This window comes from Macrobrachium nipponense, chromosome 37 (genome assembly GCF_015104395.2).
Source record: "Macrobrachium nipponense isolate FS-2020 chromosome 37, ASM1510439v2, whole genome shotgun sequence".
NCBI classification, from domain to species: domain Eukaryota; kingdom Metazoa; phylum Arthropoda; class Malacostraca; order Decapoda; family Palaemonidae; genus Macrobrachium; species Macrobrachium nipponense.
In genome coordinates, this window is record NC_061097.1 from 47,620,032 (window position 1) to 47,639,820 (window position 19,789).

The 19,789-nt window shown below is 35.7% G+C and overlaps 1 protein-coding gene across 6 annotated transcripts in view; it reads left to right on the forward strand.

Moving 5' to 3' along the window:
• The window catches only part of LOC135209245 (band 3 anion transport protein-like), a 396,919-nt gene that overhangs the window by 210,015 nt on the left and 167,115 nt on the right, over nt 1-19,789 (forward strand). For 5 of the 6 annotated variants that reach the window (XM_064241945.1, XM_064241942.1, XM_064241941.1 and 2 more), the window contains 3 exons: nt 13,304-13,520; nt 14,540-14,661; nt 14,958-15,049. In XM_064241945.1, the coding sequence (XP_064098015.1) occupies nt 13,304-13,520; nt 14,540-14,661; nt 14,958-15,049 (431 nt within the window). Of the gene's footprint in view, nt 1-9,088; nt 9,246-13,303; nt 13,521-14,539; nt 14,662-14,957; nt 15,050-19,789 lie in introns of those variants that run through there. The other variant, XM_064241946.1, reaches the window with a different exon arrangement.

A 19,789-nucleotide genomic window follows, 5' to 3' on the forward strand; every position in this document is an offset into this window, starting at 1 on the left:
AGTCAGTCTTCTTGATTAAAAGGCTTGTAATAAGGATTTGTTTGTAAATGACTAAGCCAGTCTTCTAGATTAATGGGCTTGTAATAAGGATTTGTTTGTAAACGAAAAGTGAAAATTAGAGGAATGTGAAGTCAAAGAAGCTGAAAGATGGGAAGAGACCACTGCAATGAAAAGTAAAAGACAGAAAGCAGAGCAGCTTGGGGCTCATGGGACACTGAAGGTATCTATCCAGTGCCAATTACAGGGCATGGAACACTGCAAGGAATCTATCAGTACCAATTACAGGACCCATGGGACACTGCAAGGAATCTGTCCAGTACCAGTTGCACTGTCCCATGCAAAGCACACTGAAAGTGCTACTTACCTAGAGATATTTTTCCAACCACCCCTGTAAGACAGAAGACCATGTATGGTTCTCATCTTGCAGGAGTTTCAGAGGGTTACTGATTTTTAATCGTGACACCTTTGTTCATTTTAGTGCTTGATAATTTATTATGAACTTCCAGTCATTCCGGGGGATCATAATCTAAATGTGTTATTAGTTGTTGAAATTTTCTGAGATGCTGTCAGTTCCCATTTATACCTTGCAACTACTTTCATTCCTTTTACTGTACCTCCATTCCTATTCTCTTTCTTCCATCTTACTGTCCACCCTCTCCTAAAAATTGTTTCATCGTGCAACTGCGAGGTTTTCCTCCTGTAACACCTTTCAAACCTTTTACTATCAATTTAACATTTCAGTGCTGAATGGCCTTAGTTGCCCCAGTGCTTGGCATAATGCCAAAAATCTATATAAATCAAATCAAATTATACCCTGTTGACTAACATGAGGTTGCCACAGTGTCAGTCCCTATTTCATACTATACTGACTGACACATGGCTGATATTGCAGCTGTTTCCATTGTATACATGATACACTGATACTGCAATACATAGTTCTCATTTCCTATCCTGTAGATTGAGAAATGCTTGACAGTCAGTTACTTTTTCATATTTTATATTGATTGACACATAGTTAGTTCTGCAGCATTCCCCATTTCCCATTCTACTGATTGGTAAATGGTTGGCATGTTAGCAGTAGTCTGCTAAGAATGCTTCTCCCTTATGTGTCCTTAATGCATGAGTAAAAGACAGGTAAAGAAATTTTTTGCTTACTGATTTGACTTGTATTCTCAGGTATAGTAACTGTAGAAGTGTATTTATGAACTGTGGTTTGGTTGCTATGAAAACTCTTTAATTTTGAAAATTTGTTTTGAATGGTATAATAGTTTTAAGAATAATTTATATAATAGCAACTTACCAAGTAATTACCTAGCTAACAATTAGCCTTGCATGGCATCCTAAAATTCATAAAAATTTGTGCACAAGTGACTATTCCAATGCATGGATGACAGATCCGCCCACCACAGCTGGAACTCGCAAGCGACATTAGTCAATAGCGTCATTCTTCTTTCGTCTGACGCTTCCAAGTTCATATTTGCCACTTTCTCTTTAAGCTGAAATTGGTGATGTATTTGCCTTAGTTGGTTTTATCCTACGACTGTTGCATTATTTTGGTTGCCTTTATCATCATTAGTTCAATCTCTTCTCTTAGATTAGAGTATTATAGTTCGACAGATGTAAACTGATAGATTAGTTACCTCCTTGAGAAAAGCCCTGTCGCCACTTCTCTTTTAACCTTTATATCGTCCCCTTCTTAAGTCCTCAGCCATCTCCCAGCGAGGCAATATTTGGGACAGTACTTAATGAAACTGACCTTATAAATCCTAATCCGTAAACTCGAACCCCATTCTATTTAGTTATAACTTTTGAGACTATTGATTGCTAGATTTGTTATGAATTTTACTGTTAAATTTGGGATATATTACATATTTTATTTGATGATCTTTTTCATTAAAAGTGTTTTAAATCGGCAATTACCATTCATTATGTCTTATGACATTTTCTTATAATCTTGTCAGTAGAGTAACTTCTATGTATTCTTTTTTTATTATTTGAATTTTCTGTCTGCCATACTATCCATTTCCTAAACCAGTTTATAAGTAAACACCTTATACAAAGTGTTTTTGTGGGTTTCTTTTTCAATTTTGCATTTCATTGCTTTTTATTTTAGGTTTTCACATTTTCCTTCATAGTATATTTTGTCTTTAAAACCAAACAGCATTCTGCCTTATTCTCTCTTGACTACAATTTCATTAATCTCCATTCTATTTGGTTATTACTTTTAAGGCTGTAATATTCTCTTATGTTTTTATAATTTGTACCTTTCAAGTTTTGCATATATTACATAGCATTTTTTAAGTTTTGCATATACAGTGGTACCTCGAGATACGAAAGGCTCAACTTACGAAAAACTCGAGATACGAAAGCAAATATGAAAAATTTTACAGCTCTACATACGAAAATTGCTCAAGATACGAAAGGTTGTTGCTGTAAAGTCCGAGATTCGCCCAGACCACTGATAACAATTTTGAAACTCGCGCGCCGCCAACTGAGTAGACTTGCCACCATCCTCCCACTCTCCCATTGGTTCCTGATACTAGTCACCGCCATGAGCATCAGAGAGAGGAGCTACTAGCCTTTTGCGACTTTCTAGGGGTGGTCCTGAATTGGTAGAAGTCCCAGTTAGTTCCCACCACCAGGATGATCTATCTAGGGATGAAGCTGAACATGGAGGTGGCCAGAGCCTTTCCTTTGGAGAACGAGCTCCTCAACATGGAGATGGTGGCTTGGCCATTCCTAGAACCCTCTCCCTGTCCAGCGAGGGAGTGGCAGAGGCTACTGGAGCACCTTGTCTCAGTGGAGAAACTGGTCCCCCAAGGCAGAAGGCATCGAGGTCCGTCCAGTGGAACCTGAAGGAGAGTTGGCTTCCAAAGAGGGATCCTCCCCAGAAGCTCATGGCTCCCTCAGAGTACACAAAGGAAGCCCTCTAGTGGTGGCTAGACTGGGTGAACTCCCGTAGGGGTGTGCCTCTGTTGGAAGTTACCCCAAAGGAGGATAGGGGGCCCACCTTCTCTTGGAGATGAGAGGGGACCTGGTCGGAGCTGGAGAAAATCCACATAAACGAGCTGGAGCTTCTGGCAGTGAAGAGGGCCCTCTTAGCCTTCGAGCCCCAGATACACGTTGGTTGTGCTGATGTGCGACAACGCCAACAGTAGTGGCTTACGGGAAGAAGCAAGGAGGCCTGAAGTCCCGGTTCCTGTGCAACCTGACGGAGGAGATCTTGGAGTGGACCTCGAGCGTCAGGGCTTCCCTGACAGCAAGGTTCATCCCTGGGAAAAAGAATGTCATAGCAGACAGCCTCAGCAGACAGGGCCAGGTAATTGGTTCGGAGTGGACCCTGCATCCAGAAGTGGCAGAACAGCTGATAAGAAGGTGGGGGTCCCCCTCCCTGGACCTGTTTGTCACCAGTCTGAACAACAAGCTCCTGGTGTTCTGCTCCCTGGTGCCTGATCTGGCAGCAGTATGGGAGGATGTCTTTCAACACCCATGGGATGGCCTGGACCTCTATGCGTTCCCTCTGTTTGGCCTGATCAGGCAGGTCCTAAACCGCCTCAGGATCTCGAGGAAAACATTCATGACCCTTGTGGCCCCTCTATGGCCGGACAGGGAGTGGTTCCCAGACCTGCAAGCCGCAGCAGTTTAAGATCCGTGGTAACTAACGCGAAGGTGGGACCTCCTAAGGCAGCCCCACTTCGAGAGGTTCCACGAAGGCCTTCAAGCCCTGTGCCTTCACGGGTGGAGGTTGTCGAGCGACTGCTAGTGAGGAGGGGATTCTCTCAGAGGACCATCTCCCATATGTTGGGATACCTCTGGAAGTCGTTGGCAGCAGTGTACTAAGCCAGATGTAAGACCTTTGTGGACTGGTGCAAGGGCCAGGGCCTCAAGCCCTTGGAGGCCAAGATCACCACATAGCTGACTTCCTAGCCCACCTGAGACTCAACAAGGGGCTCTGTTCCAGCTCTGAAGGGTGTGAGGGTCTCTTTGGGCCAGGTCTTCTGTCTGAAGGGCCTAGATCTGGGTGGCTCCAAGGACCTGGCCATGCTCCTGAGGAGTTTCGAACAACAGTCCTTACCTGGGGCGGTCAAGGCTCCTCAGTGGGACGTCGCCAGGTTCCTGGACTCGCTCAGGAAGCCTCCAACAGTGTTCCTCCTTGCCCTGGCCTCCTCCAAGTGGGTTGGGGAGCTATACGGCCTGTCGTACTTAGCGGCTGACTCCAGGGGGTGGAAAGTGCTCACCTTCTGGTACGTTCCCACGTTCATGGCCAAGGCCCAGAACCCATTAACCCTTAAACGCCTATTGGACATATTAAACGTCGACGAAAATTGTCTGTTGGGTGCCGAATTGTCGTATGAAATGTTGACGCAAAAAAGTTTTTATAAAATTCGCAGAAAAATAGTTATAGGCCTACTTGCCAAAAACTTTTGAATCATGCACCTTGAGGGATGCTGGGAGTTCACGGATCAAGCTGTTGTTTTGTTTACAATCGTTACCCAGGCGCTCAAGCGCGAAGTTCTTTCTTCTCGCACTAAAAAGCATCAGCAACACATCTCAGAAATTATTTTGTCACTTTGGCATAATTTTTGCACCATTTTATATTAGCTGTTACATAGAGTTTTATATATGAAAATGTGCACAATTTCATGTAGAATACAACAATAAACAACCCATGGTTGTAGCTTTTATCAGTTTTGAAATTTTTTCATATAAATAACAATGTGCCAAAATTTCAACCTTGGGTCAAATTTGACTACCGAAATGGTTGAAAAACGCAATTGTAAGCTAAAACTCTTATATTCCAGTAATATTCAATCATTTACCTTCATTTTACAACAAATTGGAAGTCTCTAGCACAATATTTTGATTTATGGTGAATTTATGAAAAAACTTTTTCCTTACGTCCGCGCGGTAACTCTTCCAAAAAAATCCGAAATTTTTTTGTCCGATTGTCGTAATGTTTGTACTGTTTTATATTAGCCATTACATAAAGTTTTTTTTATATGCAAATGTGTGCAATTTCATGTAGAATACAACGAAAAAACAACCCATGGTTGTAGCTTTTATGAGTTTTGAAATATTTTCATATAGATAATAATAAGTACCAAAATATCAACCTTTGGTCAACTTTGACTTGACCGAAATGGTCGAGAAATGCAATTGTAAGCTAAAACTCTTACATTATAGTAATATTCAATCATTTACCTTTATTTTGCAACAAATTGGAAGTCTCTAGCACTATATTTCGATTTATGGTGAATTTTTGAAAAAAACTTTCTTGCATCTGTGCGGTAACTGCTGAAAAAATAAAATTTTTTTAGTCCGATTGTCGTAATGTTTGCACCATTTTATATTAAAATGTGTGCAATTTTTATATGAAAATGTGTGCAATTTCATGTAGAGTACAACTGAAAACAACCCATGGTTGTAACTTTTATCAGTTTTGAAATATTTTTATATAAATAACCATAAATGCCAAAATATCAACCTTTGGTCAGCTTTGACTCGACCGAAATGGTCGAAAAACGCAATTGTAAGCTAAAACTATTACATTCTAGTAATATTCAATCATTTACCTTCATTTTGCAACATATTGGAAGTCTGTACCACAATATTTCCATTTATGGTGAATTTTTGAAAAAACTTTTTCCTTACGTCCGCGCGGTAACTCTTCCGAAAAAATCTGAAATTTTTTCGTCCGATTGTTGTAATGTTTGCACCGTTTTATATTAGCCGTTACATAAAGTTTTATATATGGAAATGTGTGCAATTTCATGTAGAATACAACTAAAAATAACCCATGGTTGTAGCTTGTATCAGTTTTGAAATATTTTCATATAAATAACGATAAGTGCCAAAATTTCAACCTTCGGTTAACTTTAACTCGACCAAAATGGTCCAAAAACGCAATTGTAAGCTAAAACTAATACATTCTAGTAATATTCAATCATTTACCTTTATTTTGCAACAAATTGGAAGTCTGTAGCACAATATTTCGATTTATGGTGAATTTATGAAAAAACTTTTTCCTTATGTCTGCGCGGTAACTCTATCGAAAAAATCAGAAATTTTTTCGTCCGATTGTCGTAATGTTTGCACCGTTTTATATTAGCCATTACATAAAGTTTTATATATGAAAGTGCACAATTTCATGTAGAATGCAACCAAAAACAACCCATGGTTGTAGCTCTTATCAGTTTTGAAATATTTTCATATAAATAACGATAAATAGAGAAAATTCTACCTTCGGTCAACTTTAACTTGACCGAAATGGTCGAAAACTGCAATTGTAAGCTACAACACTTAATCTACTAATATTCTATCAATTACCTTCATTTTGCAACAAATGGGAAGTATGTAGCACAATATTTCGATTTATGGTGAATTTTTGAAAACTGCTTTTTTTTACGTCTGCATGTTACGAATTCATGCATCATATTGTGATAATATTTTCTCTGTGTTGCTTTGATCGTTTTACAATTTGTTGTATACCAAAATCATTGCAATTTAGTGTACAAAACAACAAAAAGATAATTAACTCATTAGCTTTAACTGTTTTGCTCACAGTGAGATTTGTATACAATTATATATGAATTTTTTTTTTGCGCTGTCATATATTCAAATATTTATATATGATAATGATATTTTTTTCATTTCTGATGGTTGCATACTAAACTTAGGCAATGACAAAAAAAGGAGCCAAAAATGAACTCTTAATCTTGAAAATTGAGTGTGCTGTGATTTAAAAAAAAAAACTTTCCGCTGCGGCGCTCACTTGCGAACGCCGCCGGCATATGGGAGACACTTTCGGAAATACCGGCTCGGCGTTTAAGGGTTAAGTCTGGGATGACAGGTTAATGGAGTTCTCAATTCCGGCGCTCCTGAAGTCCTAGGACCCCAAAGATCTCATCAGGCCAGGAATCAAGAACCTCTTCGTCACCACAGGCTGAGATAAGAAAGCAGTCTCCAAGAACACTATTTCATATTGGTTGAAGGAGATAATCAAGAGGGCTTAAGAGGGGCCTGGGATCCTTGCACCGAAGAACTCTAAACCCTATGACATCAGAGGTATTGGGGCCTCCCTCTCGTTCTCGAAGAATATGGCGGTCTCCCAAGTCCTACGGGTGGGCGTGTGGAGTAGACAGTCCACTTTCACGGCCATTACCTGAAGGACTGCACGAGGAGGTCCATCGATTCCTTCAAGATCGGCCCCGTGGTGGCGGGGCAGCACAGAGTACAACTCCTCCCCTCCTCCCTTCCAGGGTTAGGGGGCTGGGATAGGTGTGGATGTGGCTATGAGTGGCAGTTCCCTATGTGATCCCTGTTCCTTTCCTTTCCCTTCCCCCTACCTACCCTCCCCTCCCTTACCACTGGGCCTCCGGACAGGGATTCGGCCCCAGGAGTATTCAAGGTAAGCCTTACGGATCACCTGACAGTTTTCAGTACAAATCATTGCCTTACGGGACTTGTTCCAGTTATGCCCCTCTGGTTCCCGGGCATCTCCACTCCTAGTCTCCCTCCTCCTAAGGACTAAGTCTCCTATAAAAGCAGTTCAAGGGAAGTATACCGTGCTGGAACAAATAACAAATTCTTAGTGTAATTTGTATTTTTCCTAGCTATACATACCTCGAACTGCTTAGAAACCCGGCCTTTCCTACCGTCCCCACTTTCTTTAGGGTAGAAGACCGGGATTTTTTGGGGGCATACGAGGAAAGACTGGCGAGAGAGGTCAGAGGTCGGGTGGGCTTCGACCCTTGGGTATGGACCTGGCTGGGTAGGGCGAATAACTGGAATTATCTGGTTGGTTCTGGATTTGACAAATCCAGGTATCCTATAAAAGCATTTAGAGGTAAAGTATACTAGCTAGGAAAAATGCAAATTATTAAGAATTTGTTATTTTTATAATAAAATAAAGTTTTATAAATATACTTACCAAGTAATTACTAAATCAAAAAGCCCACCCTCCACCTCTCTGATTTTTATGGACTTAGTGGCATAAATTAGAATGACACTACGTATTGGCTAATATCGCTCGCAAGTTCCCCTGCAATGGGTGGGACCTGTTGCCTACGCATTGCAACAGTCACTTGCATGCAAATTTTCATGAATTTTAGGATGCTGTGCAAGGCTAATCGTTAGCTAAGTAATTACTTGGTAAGTATATTTATAAAACTTCATTTTATTATGAAAATATTTTTTTCAGGTAGTTTTAAGAGTACCTTTTTTCGTACATTTAAATTGCAGTTTTTTTTATGTCATATTCTATTGAAATGTACTTAATTCTCTATTATTTACATCACTACATAATTTATGGTAATAATTATTCCCTTTAACAGTTTAACTATTGTGGTTAGAGGGTAACTGAAAATAGGTCAGGCTTAAATTATTTAAGATTGTCTGAGTGTTGCTTTTGGTTATACTGTCTTGTACTTTTTATTTGTCAAAATCCTATTTTTGTATTTTACTATGGGCTTACAGTATTGAGTAGTTTCAAGTTGATTATCATTTAGCTTGCATTGCAACATATGCATTTTATCCCGCTTCTTAAAAATGTGCAACTGCTTTGTGTGCTTATTCACATTTTAAATGGGTTGTATTTGCTTTGTTTTTTTTATTTCCCTGAATCATTTACTGTACTTGTTTCTTTGATAAAATTTTTATTTTATTTTTCCATTGTTGATGGTTTTGCGTGAATTTTCATTGTAACCTTTGAGTAATGCCTGACTCGTTTTAATATTGTATCCTTTATTCATGTCATTTTCTTAAATATTTTCATCTTGTTGCCTTCACTTGCATCACACAATTAGTAGGTAAAAATAATTTTTGTATTGTTGTGAATATATGAAACATAACCATTTTAAATGAATGTTGTTTTATTGCATGTACATTACAGGATATAAAAATTGAAGGGTAATTTGAATTAAAATTATATATTAGTTTTTCCAGTTTTGAGATCGAATGAATGTTGCTCTTTTTCATTGTTAACATGCATGTATATTGGGATCTTTAATATATACTTAAAGTTATAGTTATATAGCCCATGTTAATTATGTTTTATTTAAAAATTCTTAAGGATGCGTTGGTTCTCTGGTAAATGTCTAACAGTAGTGTACTGGAAAATATATAATGGATACTTCATCCCCTTAATCGTTTATTAGATTCTTTTTGCTAAAACTGTGTTAAGGAGAAGATTGAAGTTTATATCTGTAACTTTCTCTTCCCTTCAGAGCCTACTGACAGAAAGTGAGGTAAATCTAACCCTTTTGACTTTAGTGATATTCTTACTAAACACTTTGCTTTGTGATATGTCAAGTATATGTATGTGGTTGTGTAATTTTAACAAAAAATCTGTACTAACCTTTGCATACTTATCTTTAATACATTCCTCATATCCTGATATTTTTTTTCATATTTAAAAACAAATGAACCATGAATTTCCTAAGCATAATCTTGCTTCAGATACTTATATTGTGCCTTTACTAAAACGTTAATGAAAAATAGGCAAATTTTTATCTTTTATTTTTTTTAGAGCATACAGACAGACAGTGAGGTAAATCTATTTTTTCAGATATACAGTAATATTCTCCACAGAATACTGTATGATTATGTTATGCAATAGTATATGCTTTTTGATAGTAATTGGAAAAAGATACCATGTACTTAGCTTAACAAACTTCCTAAAGTAGCTTATCCTTGATTTCTTTATATTTTTTGATATTCAAAAACAAATTAACTATTTACTTATTTCCTAATATTAAGTAAGAACCCCCCCCACACATCTTTCTTCAAGTACTTGTGACATATTTTACTCAAACCTCAAATATAATTGTGTTGGTAACCTAGAAAACAGTGGAAAGCTGTCAAAATCTTTGCTTTGAATATTGTGACAATGAACTTATACCTCAAGTTCATAATGTTGCTTCTTCTTATGTAAAGCCTTAAACATTTTTCATTCTCTCAAGTGGATTTGTGGTGCTGATTATAGTAGATGATCACTCTCAAACAGATGGTCTCGCAAATTTTTAGAGGAATTTTGTTTATTCTTTTTTTTTTGTAAATTATTCCTCCATCTGGCTTTTGCAGCCATTGCATTAGTGTAAAACTTTTGTAGATTGCCTTCGTACAGTTTTTGTTAGGATGTGATTTTATTTTTAATTTTTTATGTGAAATTTCTTGTATTTGTGCGGTACATGAAAAACTTTCAATCGTGTTATAATTCAATATTAGTGATTTATTGACAGTTTGAAATATAGTACAATGTAATGTTACTAAGTTTCTATGGACATTTCATACCAAGAAAAGACAATAAAATGGGAAAATTATTAGTAACAGGTGAGAATTGACAGCAGTATTGTGCATGGTTGATTCAACATGCAGTATACAGTGTTTTATTGGTCAAATGGTTTTGGTGGTTAAAATTTGGGAAATAATTTTGCAGACTTTCTTCCTTTTTTTAGTTATAGTTAAGGTAAGGTAAAAAAAACTTTATTGATAATGAAATATCATTTCAAAATGGTTACTTTTCTCCCACTGTTATGACATAGTTCAGATCTGATTCCACTAAACTTTGGTTACTGAGTACGTAAGACTGACATAATATTACTGTGGTTTTACTGCTTGATGAATACTACAGCTAGGAATGACATTCCCTTATTCTGACATGGTTCCAAGAAATTTATAATAAAGATTATTTTTAGTTATATCATGCTGATTACTGTATGTACTACCCTGGAAATCTTAATTTTGTCTGTAGATATTTTTCAATAGGTAATGGTAGAATTATGGGTTGATAGTATTTCTAATAGAGATATGAAATGTTCCAAGTCTCTAGAAGAGAACTCATGAGTAAGTGCATATGCATCTTGTAAGGTGTTTGTTTTTCTCTTAACATTTCTTTGATGGGATCTGATATTTCAGCACAAGTTCATGTGATTTAGATGGGCCGACTGGGCCATTTCATTTTGATATAGCACGAGGAGGGGGTTTACTTTCTAGGAAATGATGCAGGTGCACCAAATTTAGGAGCTGCAGGGAAAATGCTATAGGCATCAAATGTGTATTCATCACACATAGAATTTAGGAAGCTTACTTTTTCCCAGAGTGACCCAGTAATGTTTGCCAAGAGGTTCTGAAATGTACCAGTGTTTTTGAGTACTAAAAAAAAAATGTATGCTTCCAGAGTTAGTTTATTCTGGCTGTGATGCTTAGTTTGATTTTAAGTTTAAGGTATGCTTTGCTGTGTATATTTTTAACACTACATGTATACTCCAAACTGCAATTTTTATGTAGCCATCAAAACTTGATCCTAGAACTATCAGAGATATTCTTATGGGATTTTTTGTATCTCCTTTATTGTTTACATTTGCATTTGTACATTCTTATTTTGGGGAATGATCATTTGCTGACGGTGGAAGATATCCTGACTGGAATATCTTGCATCAATAAAAGATATTTGGTTTAGCTGCCAAGTGTTTTATAAAAAAAAATTTTTCCAGTCTATACACCCTTGCGCTTGTAACAATTTTGTCCACCTTGAGCAACAACTTGACATTTTTATTTTTATATAGTTTTCTTTAATGAAGAGAAGTTTAGTGTTCTCTGTGTTTAGGATTAATATGTATGTATGTCTTAGATATTATTTCTAACATTGCTTGCTGCATTTATCCCTTTGCCAGTTATCACTGTGCATTTTAGACTCATCAGGTACTGCACTCATATTTTTTTTATCACAAATTAAAGTTGATTCAATAACTTTAAAATTTAAACTTAAGTTCAAGTGGTCCAAGTGGTAGCTAACTTCAAAATGTTGATTGTGCATGAAGTGTGATGACGAAAATTCTTGCTAGTTAAAGAAATTTTGAGAGTAAAGAGGTATGAAGAAATAAATTTAAACTTAAGTTCAAGTTGTCCCAGTGGTGGCTAACTTCAAAATGTTGATTGTGCATGAAGTGAGATCACAAAAATTCTTGCCAGTTAAAGAAATTTTAACAGTAAAGAGGTATGAAGAAATTTTTGTCAGTGCCCTGAAAACTAAAACTTATGATTGTAAGGGGTGGTTTTAGGGTTAGCTTGTATTACAAAATGCACATTAGTTTATGGTAACTGTTGGGGTCCTGTTGTGTATTTCACTCTCAATTACGTTAAAGGCCATTTAAAGTCATTAAGGCATTTTTTTAGCAATTTATTGCTTACTTTTGCTGTATGATATCATGGTCTTGTAAATTGGAGTTCTGTCTTATGCCTTTGTGCATATTCCTTGTTCAATGCTCAATTTAAATATTAAGTCTTTGTGGTGAAAATAAGTCTGTCAGTAAATATTCTCACTGATGTTAGCTCTAAATACATTGTGTAAGGCAAGCATCGTATTAAAGCTTTCTTTGCACCTTGTATTCTCTCCAGCTTCATATTTTAAATAGTCTCAGATTATTATTGTCTTTTGCACATTCTTGTCTATATAATCAATGGATATTTCTCTAAATGATTTCTTATCATTTCTTTAAATTCCATTCATACGCATAATTTAAGAGTGACCCTGTCATTATGAATTGAGTTAAAGCTAATGAGACCATTAAGAGTAAAAATATTTATGATAGGTGATAAAAATGGTTGATTTATGTTAAAAGGCAATATTTCTGATAGTGTAATTTAAAGTAATACTATCTGGTGCATCATTTCTTCAGTGCATAATAAATGTATGGTTGTGGATTGTACTCTATGAAGGATTCATTTTAGAATATGAATAAAAATCTTTGCATCTTAAATTACCCATACTGGATTATTTACTTTGAAAGCTAAGCCATTCAAAAATAACCAAATACATTTTTGTTTCTAGAGAATATGTAGAAAAAGTTCCATAAAAATTGGTCAGTGATTTTGTCAGTCTTTCAAGTGTAAACTGTTCATTCCAGCAAATTGTGTGGTAAGGTTTATTTTTACTATTTCTGTAAGTACTAGTGATTATTGGTGGTGTGTTTTTTGTTTTGTCTGGATTTTGTGGGTATCTTTATGCATAATTTGTCATACTGAAATGTTTAGCACATTCTGTGTTGGGTCATCTTTCCAATTTTTATGCCACTGCCTGTGTATAGGGGTTGAATGCTATTTTGTATTGTCTGGATTGTCCATTATTTGTTTTTGAAATGAATGAACTTAAGCTTTATTTACTTACAAAGTTTTCCAGTTTTAGTTGCCTGAGCATGTATCAAAGATTTAATCTTTCATATAGACCTTATTGTAGGTGTTATGTAGCGTTCTTCTTGAGATGCTGTTAATATTGTACCATTAACAGTTGATTTTTGTCTTTCAGCTCTCAGAATATGAAGAGGAGTTCAAGGCTAAACGCCTCTCCTCAGAGCAGCTAAATGAAGACATGGAGAAGATTTTTGAAACTCAAGATGACGAGGATTTTTCTATTGCCAAACTGACCGATTCAAGTGAACCTTGGTCACCTGGGTATGAAGATGATACGCAGACTGCAGCTCGTGATACTGAAGGCTCTCGCTTTCGGGATTTGGACATCAAGTGTGAGTTGTTTTATTTAGTCTCTTGTATACTACATTGGTTTTTAAGAATTTTAGAAATAAAGTTTTCAGTTGTTAACAATTTTCCTTCTTGTGAGTTATCAAGTCAAAGACCCTATTCATAAAGAGGTTTATGTATGCAGCTTTTAGGAAAAAGTGTGTGCTATTCTTCTTGCATTGTAATACATTTTTATCTGTATTAATTTTACTTTTTAATAAGCGAGGTATTTCCTTTCTGCATTTCCCTTTACCTTCTCATACTTCCTAATGAGCATCTTATTCTTTGGTAGCTTGAATTTCAAATCAATGACCCCTGTGGTTTGTTCCTTATAAATAGGGTTCATCTTCTGAATAATTGTTATAATAATAATTTGCTTCAAAATTTCTTTATTCCATGCATATTTTGTATTTCTGAGCATCTCTTGTGATTCAGTGTGTCATGTTTGGTGCACAGCTATTTGTTCAACCACTCGCCTTTCCTGTAGCTATGGCCAAGCTGCTTTTCTGATGTAATTTTACCTATGCTACCTTTCTCAATAGTAAGATTTGTTTAGATTATGTTCCGCTGTAAGGGCCTAGGGCTGAACTTTGATGGAAACAAACAGTTATCTCATATTCTTGTGAAAAATCCTACCACTCTCTTAACTATATATTGTGTTAGGGTAGAGTAACATGATTCTTGTACCCACTGCCTTAACAGTGCTGTCTGATTGCCTCGGTACTCTAGTCAGATACTGTTTCAAAGTCCACAAATGTGTTGTATAATATTTCTCTTCTTTAATGGATTTTTTTCTGAGCTTTTCATACAGTACATTCTATCAGTGACCTTTAGATTAATGCATTGCTACCTTTTCATCTGTTATCAGTGAATTTATGACTTTAGAAAGTATAATGGTTATTTTTGTTGATGGAAACAAGTAATTTACTTTGCTACATGTGAGAGTTTGGCTATTTTTGTGTCAGGTGCAATAAATATTGTATAAATTAATTTATCAGTACTTGATTGCCTTTTGTTGTTACAGTCCATCGGAGTGATAGCTTTCCTCATGTTCATCATCCGCTTAAACCCCAACACCATCGCGTTCGTAAGAGGAGCCATCGCACAAGCGTCAGTGAGGATGTTCCCACACCGTACACAAAATTAGTATGTCATTTTCATGCTTATTAGTTTCTTATATTTATATTACTGTTGTATTGTAAGTTACTCTTTCTTTACTGAATTTCCTCTTCCACTTTTCAATGATTCTATGACATGGATACTGATATAACAGTTGTCCAGTGTTCACCCTTTTTCCATTAAGGGTTAAATTATGTTCTTAATCTATTCATACCTAAAGATGCATTAGTATATTATGGATACTTTTACTCATGGTAAAAGAAAAATAGTCGATTGTAAAATGATTGTCACTCTTTCTTTTTTACTTTTTTGCATTTTTCCAGGATAACGAAGAACAGCAAAGTGATAAGAATGATGAGGGAGGAGTTCGCTTTCAAATTGGTGACCCTGAAGTACAAGAAGACTGGCCAGAGGGGTTAGTACATAAGTTTATTTTGCTTCTAGCAGCATTTTATGGTAACTAGCTTGATATCTTGAAGATTTGCCCAATGAAAGTATGAGTTCTGTCAGAATATTTGTCAATGGAAAATTCAACATTTTATCGAAGGATGAGTTTTCTATTGGCAGAAGACCTTGGCAAGCCATTTAGGGTAGTGATGCTGTCCGATTGCCATGCCTAATATAGTGGCAATTTTGTTAACTTGAGTAAATATCAATTATTTGTATCTTCGTGATTTTATTCTTTTCATGGATAAAATATAAATCAGTCTTAAAAGTCCAAATTCTTGTAAGATTTTACCAAAATAGATGCCTCCTAATTTATATCATGTATCAAATTGTTCCTTGACTATTGGTCATGGGATTTTGACAAAATTCTTTAGTGTATGTATATCTTTGTGACAGTATACATTATACTGTATGTATTTATATTGCTCCCTCCTATGAAAGACTTTTTGATAATAGAATTTATGATCTGATGCAATAGAGTACTGAATGTAGACCTAGGTTCAGCGTATTTAGTAAAAAGTCAGTTGTGGATCTAGTCTGGTACAAATTTTTTTTCTTTTTATATAAAGAGGTTAGGCTAACTCGGTCACCTAATCTGTGATCTGCCCTACTCCATGTCATCTTGATGGATGTTGCATGGTAACAGAGGTGTTTCTGTAAAAATATTTAACTGTTATTTTCTTTTAATTTGTCACAATGATTCCAGTTTTCATTTATATGAGATTATCTTCCTATTTCTAACAGGTGTTTTATGGTATATTATAAAGTTTTTGGTAGTTAACTTAATTTCACTATGAAAAATGTTTGCTGGTTTTGAGAAGAAAAATATGCCCGGTACAGTTCAATAACAGGTCTTATTAAGAGGATAATGATTACTCTTCTATTTACTTTGAAGTAAGGTAGGTTTAGTTTATATGTTTTGCCATTTTATGGAGTTAGCTTCCTTTCTTGCCTTTGACTGTAGAGAACTTTCATAGCCAAGCTTTGCAATTTATTTAGTAGTGTATATTGGAATACTAATTCGTACTAAAAGTTAAAGAACTAGATTAACCTCCAAAAGAAAAAATAAAATGTAGGTCTTCTTATAGTAATCATCAGAATCTAACGCGAGGTGGTACTGTACTGTAAACTGTAGATCTTTCATCGTAAAGTATGTGCATTATTCTTGGTAAGCACTTAATATTCAACATTTTAGTCCTTCAAGTTATGAAGTCTTGATGACAAAAGTGTTGTTAGCAGATTAGGGATAAGTAAATCTATTTTATTTTTCAAGAGAAACCTTTCAAGCCCCCTTGTGAGAGAAATAATTTTAACACCCACATTCTTTTGTAACCTGACTATCTATAAATCATAGGATCTACAGAGAAGACAGGATCATGAAGAAAAAACCTTGTGGTTTGTCACATTGTTAGGGACTTCCTGTGTGTAGAAAACTACTCTTAGTTGATGAAAGGTATATGAGTTGATACAAAAGCATCATAGTATTCTGATGACCTGGTTTAAGGGCTATTCTTATTCTCTGCACAGTATATATCTGTCAATTCTTTGGAGTTTTGTTAATGTGTTGCTGCTGTTACCACATATGAGGGAAATGTTACTCAAATTTTATGGCCTTTGCTACTGCTCACTTTAAACTTGAAACTTGTATGTTAATCATACAGATAGCTTAGCAGTCATGTTTCTGTATTTAGTTTTATGTTAAAAAAATTCACTGTCTGTATTTCATATTATATGTACTGTGATTGCATTCATATCATAGTTATAGAGAACTTGGTCTCCCAAATTGTCAGTATGTAATTACAATTTGATTTGCTATTTTTATCCCAGGTCTTCCCTTTGAGAGTTGCTCATTACAGTACTGTAATGTGTTGTTTATTTTTGGTAAAATGGTCTGTAAATTGAATTTGTTGAGTGCATGCTGATGCATGGGCTTGTTAAATACTGTTAGGATTTTAGAACGTAGATTAGAGATTAATTTTTTTCTGTCCTGAGCAAAATACAGTATTGAGGATTACTGTGTGAACAGTTTAGGACAAGGTTCTTTTATAAATTAAGCACATTTGCTATTACTAATGTATGTAATAGTAATGCTTAGATCAATCTAGATGTGACTTTTTAGGTCTATTTGAACATTTTAATTAAGAGTTTTTGTTTCACAATTCAAGATATCAGGTAATTTGTTCAGATACATCTAGCGAAGATATTTTTGTTGTACCAGTTTAGAAGAAGGATTCTACTATTTTGCAACTTATGTTGGTAGTACAGTATTCCCTTATTGTTTTGGAAGATTATGTACTGTAGTTAAAATTTGCTGTGTGTGTTTGAAGAAAGTTCGTGTTCTGTATAGATGTGAGTTTACTTTATTCATCCCAGTTATTGATTTTTTTAGCCTTACCTATTATTTGGAACGTTGATCTCATAATTGTGGGCCTCATCTTTTTCCTCTCTGGGTAGAATTGACTCTTGGTAATTAGTTTGGTCGTCAACCTGGGTGTCACTTCCCAGTTTTTTTTCTTTTCTCGGCTGTAAGGCAGTATCTGTGTCCATTTTGTGTTGGTAATATTTCATTCACTTTTGTATGAAACTTTACAACATTCATGGACCACCAGTAATATTTCATTCACTTTCGTATGAGAGTTTACAACATTCATGGACCACCTGTGGACAAAGGCCTATTCTGTCATAAGGCTCCTTATCCTAAACCTAAGGTTAAGCCTCTTAAAGGTCAAGCCTCTTAATTAGCATGTAACACCTTTCAGATTACCCCATAACTCTATTGAGATTAACTTCTTTTAGTTTACGTTGTGGATTTGGGTTGCTTGTTCACTGACAGTATCTTGCCCTTCAATGTAAATCTCTTGAACTCTTCTTGTTTCTGCTTTCCCTTCTCCGTAAGACCTATCCATCAGGAAGCAGATACGTAGATTCTTTAGAGGTTAATCTGTCATCCTTTCTCTTGTTTCTCTTGTGTACATCAGGTGTAGATTAAAGAAACTCACTGAGTGGAAGGTTCCATCAATTTAATCCTTATTCAAATGTCTATGAATAATTTTGTTTGTAAATGTATCCAAACAGGGAAGTAAAACAAGCAAAGGAAAGAAGTTCATTGTGCCTGGCTTTACCAGCCATACAGTAAGACAACAAAAGTTTTTATTTTGCTTTGAAGGTAGCTTCATGTTCCCTTTTCATCAAGCAGTAAGCAATTTTGAAGTTAAACCCCTTTTCATCAAGCAATAAGTTTTTTTGAAATTAAAAGTAGATTTAATACTGAATTTCATATAAGAGAGGTGTGATTATTTTTCAGTATAAAAACTCCTCAGTTACTGACAGCAGTACTTGCTGTTTCTTTCTTGTATTAAAATGTGTGTTAAGAATTCCAATGCTGCATGCACTTGTAAGTTACATTAGGTATACATAAACATTGGCACTATAACATACCCAAGAACACTTTTGGCAAAGTTTGTTATTTAGTAATCAAGTGTCTTCACCATTAAAATTGTTCCTGTACACACATTTTTTTCAGCCTTATGAGAAATGTTTGTGACTTGGAATGTTGAGACCTCATTGACTGTCTGTGGTGTGCATCATATCTTCTTTATAACATTCCCTCATCTCCGAGACGTGTTGTTTTTTCATTTGCTTTTCATCCATTTCTTTTGATGTCTTCCTTTGCATAGTTGGTTTCAGTGAGTCTAAAGGTTTCATTTGTATACCCTGGCAGCCAACTGATCAAAAGTAGTACTATATCTGATTTTGTGTATATTGTAGTATTGGAAAAATTGTCTTAATATTTTGATACACATAATAATTGAAGGTTATGGTTCATTCTCTCTTAAAGTTTTAGGGAATGAGTAAAAAAGATAAAGAAAAAATTCTTTCCAAATTACAATAGTGGGAGTATGTTACGTAGTGTATCAGGTAGGGAATAAGGGAGGACATGTGCTGGAACTATTCAGTTTTCTTGCCTTCTGTCATTTATTGTCTGTCAGATAAAATGTATCACTCACCAAAATTGCTGATAAAAATTAGGAGTTAATGGTAAAAGTTAGCTTATACTCAATGGTATGTCAGAATGTGACATGACTATTTTGTTTTTAGTATATTTTGTATCAGCTGAGTGCTCTTTACTCCATGGAGGGTAGTGTTTAACTCATATATACAGGCAGTCCCCGGGTTACGACGGGTTCGGTTTACGACGTTCAGAGGTTAAGGCGCTTTTCAATTATATTCATCAGACATTATTTCCAGGGTTACGACACCTACAACGCTCATCTTGCAGAAGAAATATGACACCAAAAATGCAAATTAATCAATATTTGAAGGTTTTTTTGATGCAAAATGAAATAAGAATGCTGTTTACATAATTTTGAATGCACCCAAAGCATTAAAAGTAAGGTTTTCTTAGGATTTTTGGTGATGTTCCGACTTACGACGATTTTCGGGTTACAATGCGTCTCAAGAACAGAACCCCCGTCGTAACCCGGGGACTGCCTGTACATAAATAATTACTGGTGACACTAAATCCACAACAACTGTTTTCAGCATTACTTATTCTGTAAAACTTGGAACTGAAAACTATTACAGCAGCCCTTCATTTCAGCAGTTGCTTCAGGGGTCTTGCCTTTAGATAAGTAGTAAAGTCTGATAAATAACAAAGACACTAAAGCAGCCTACACTGGAATATTTTCAAGATAATTCCCTGCCATTA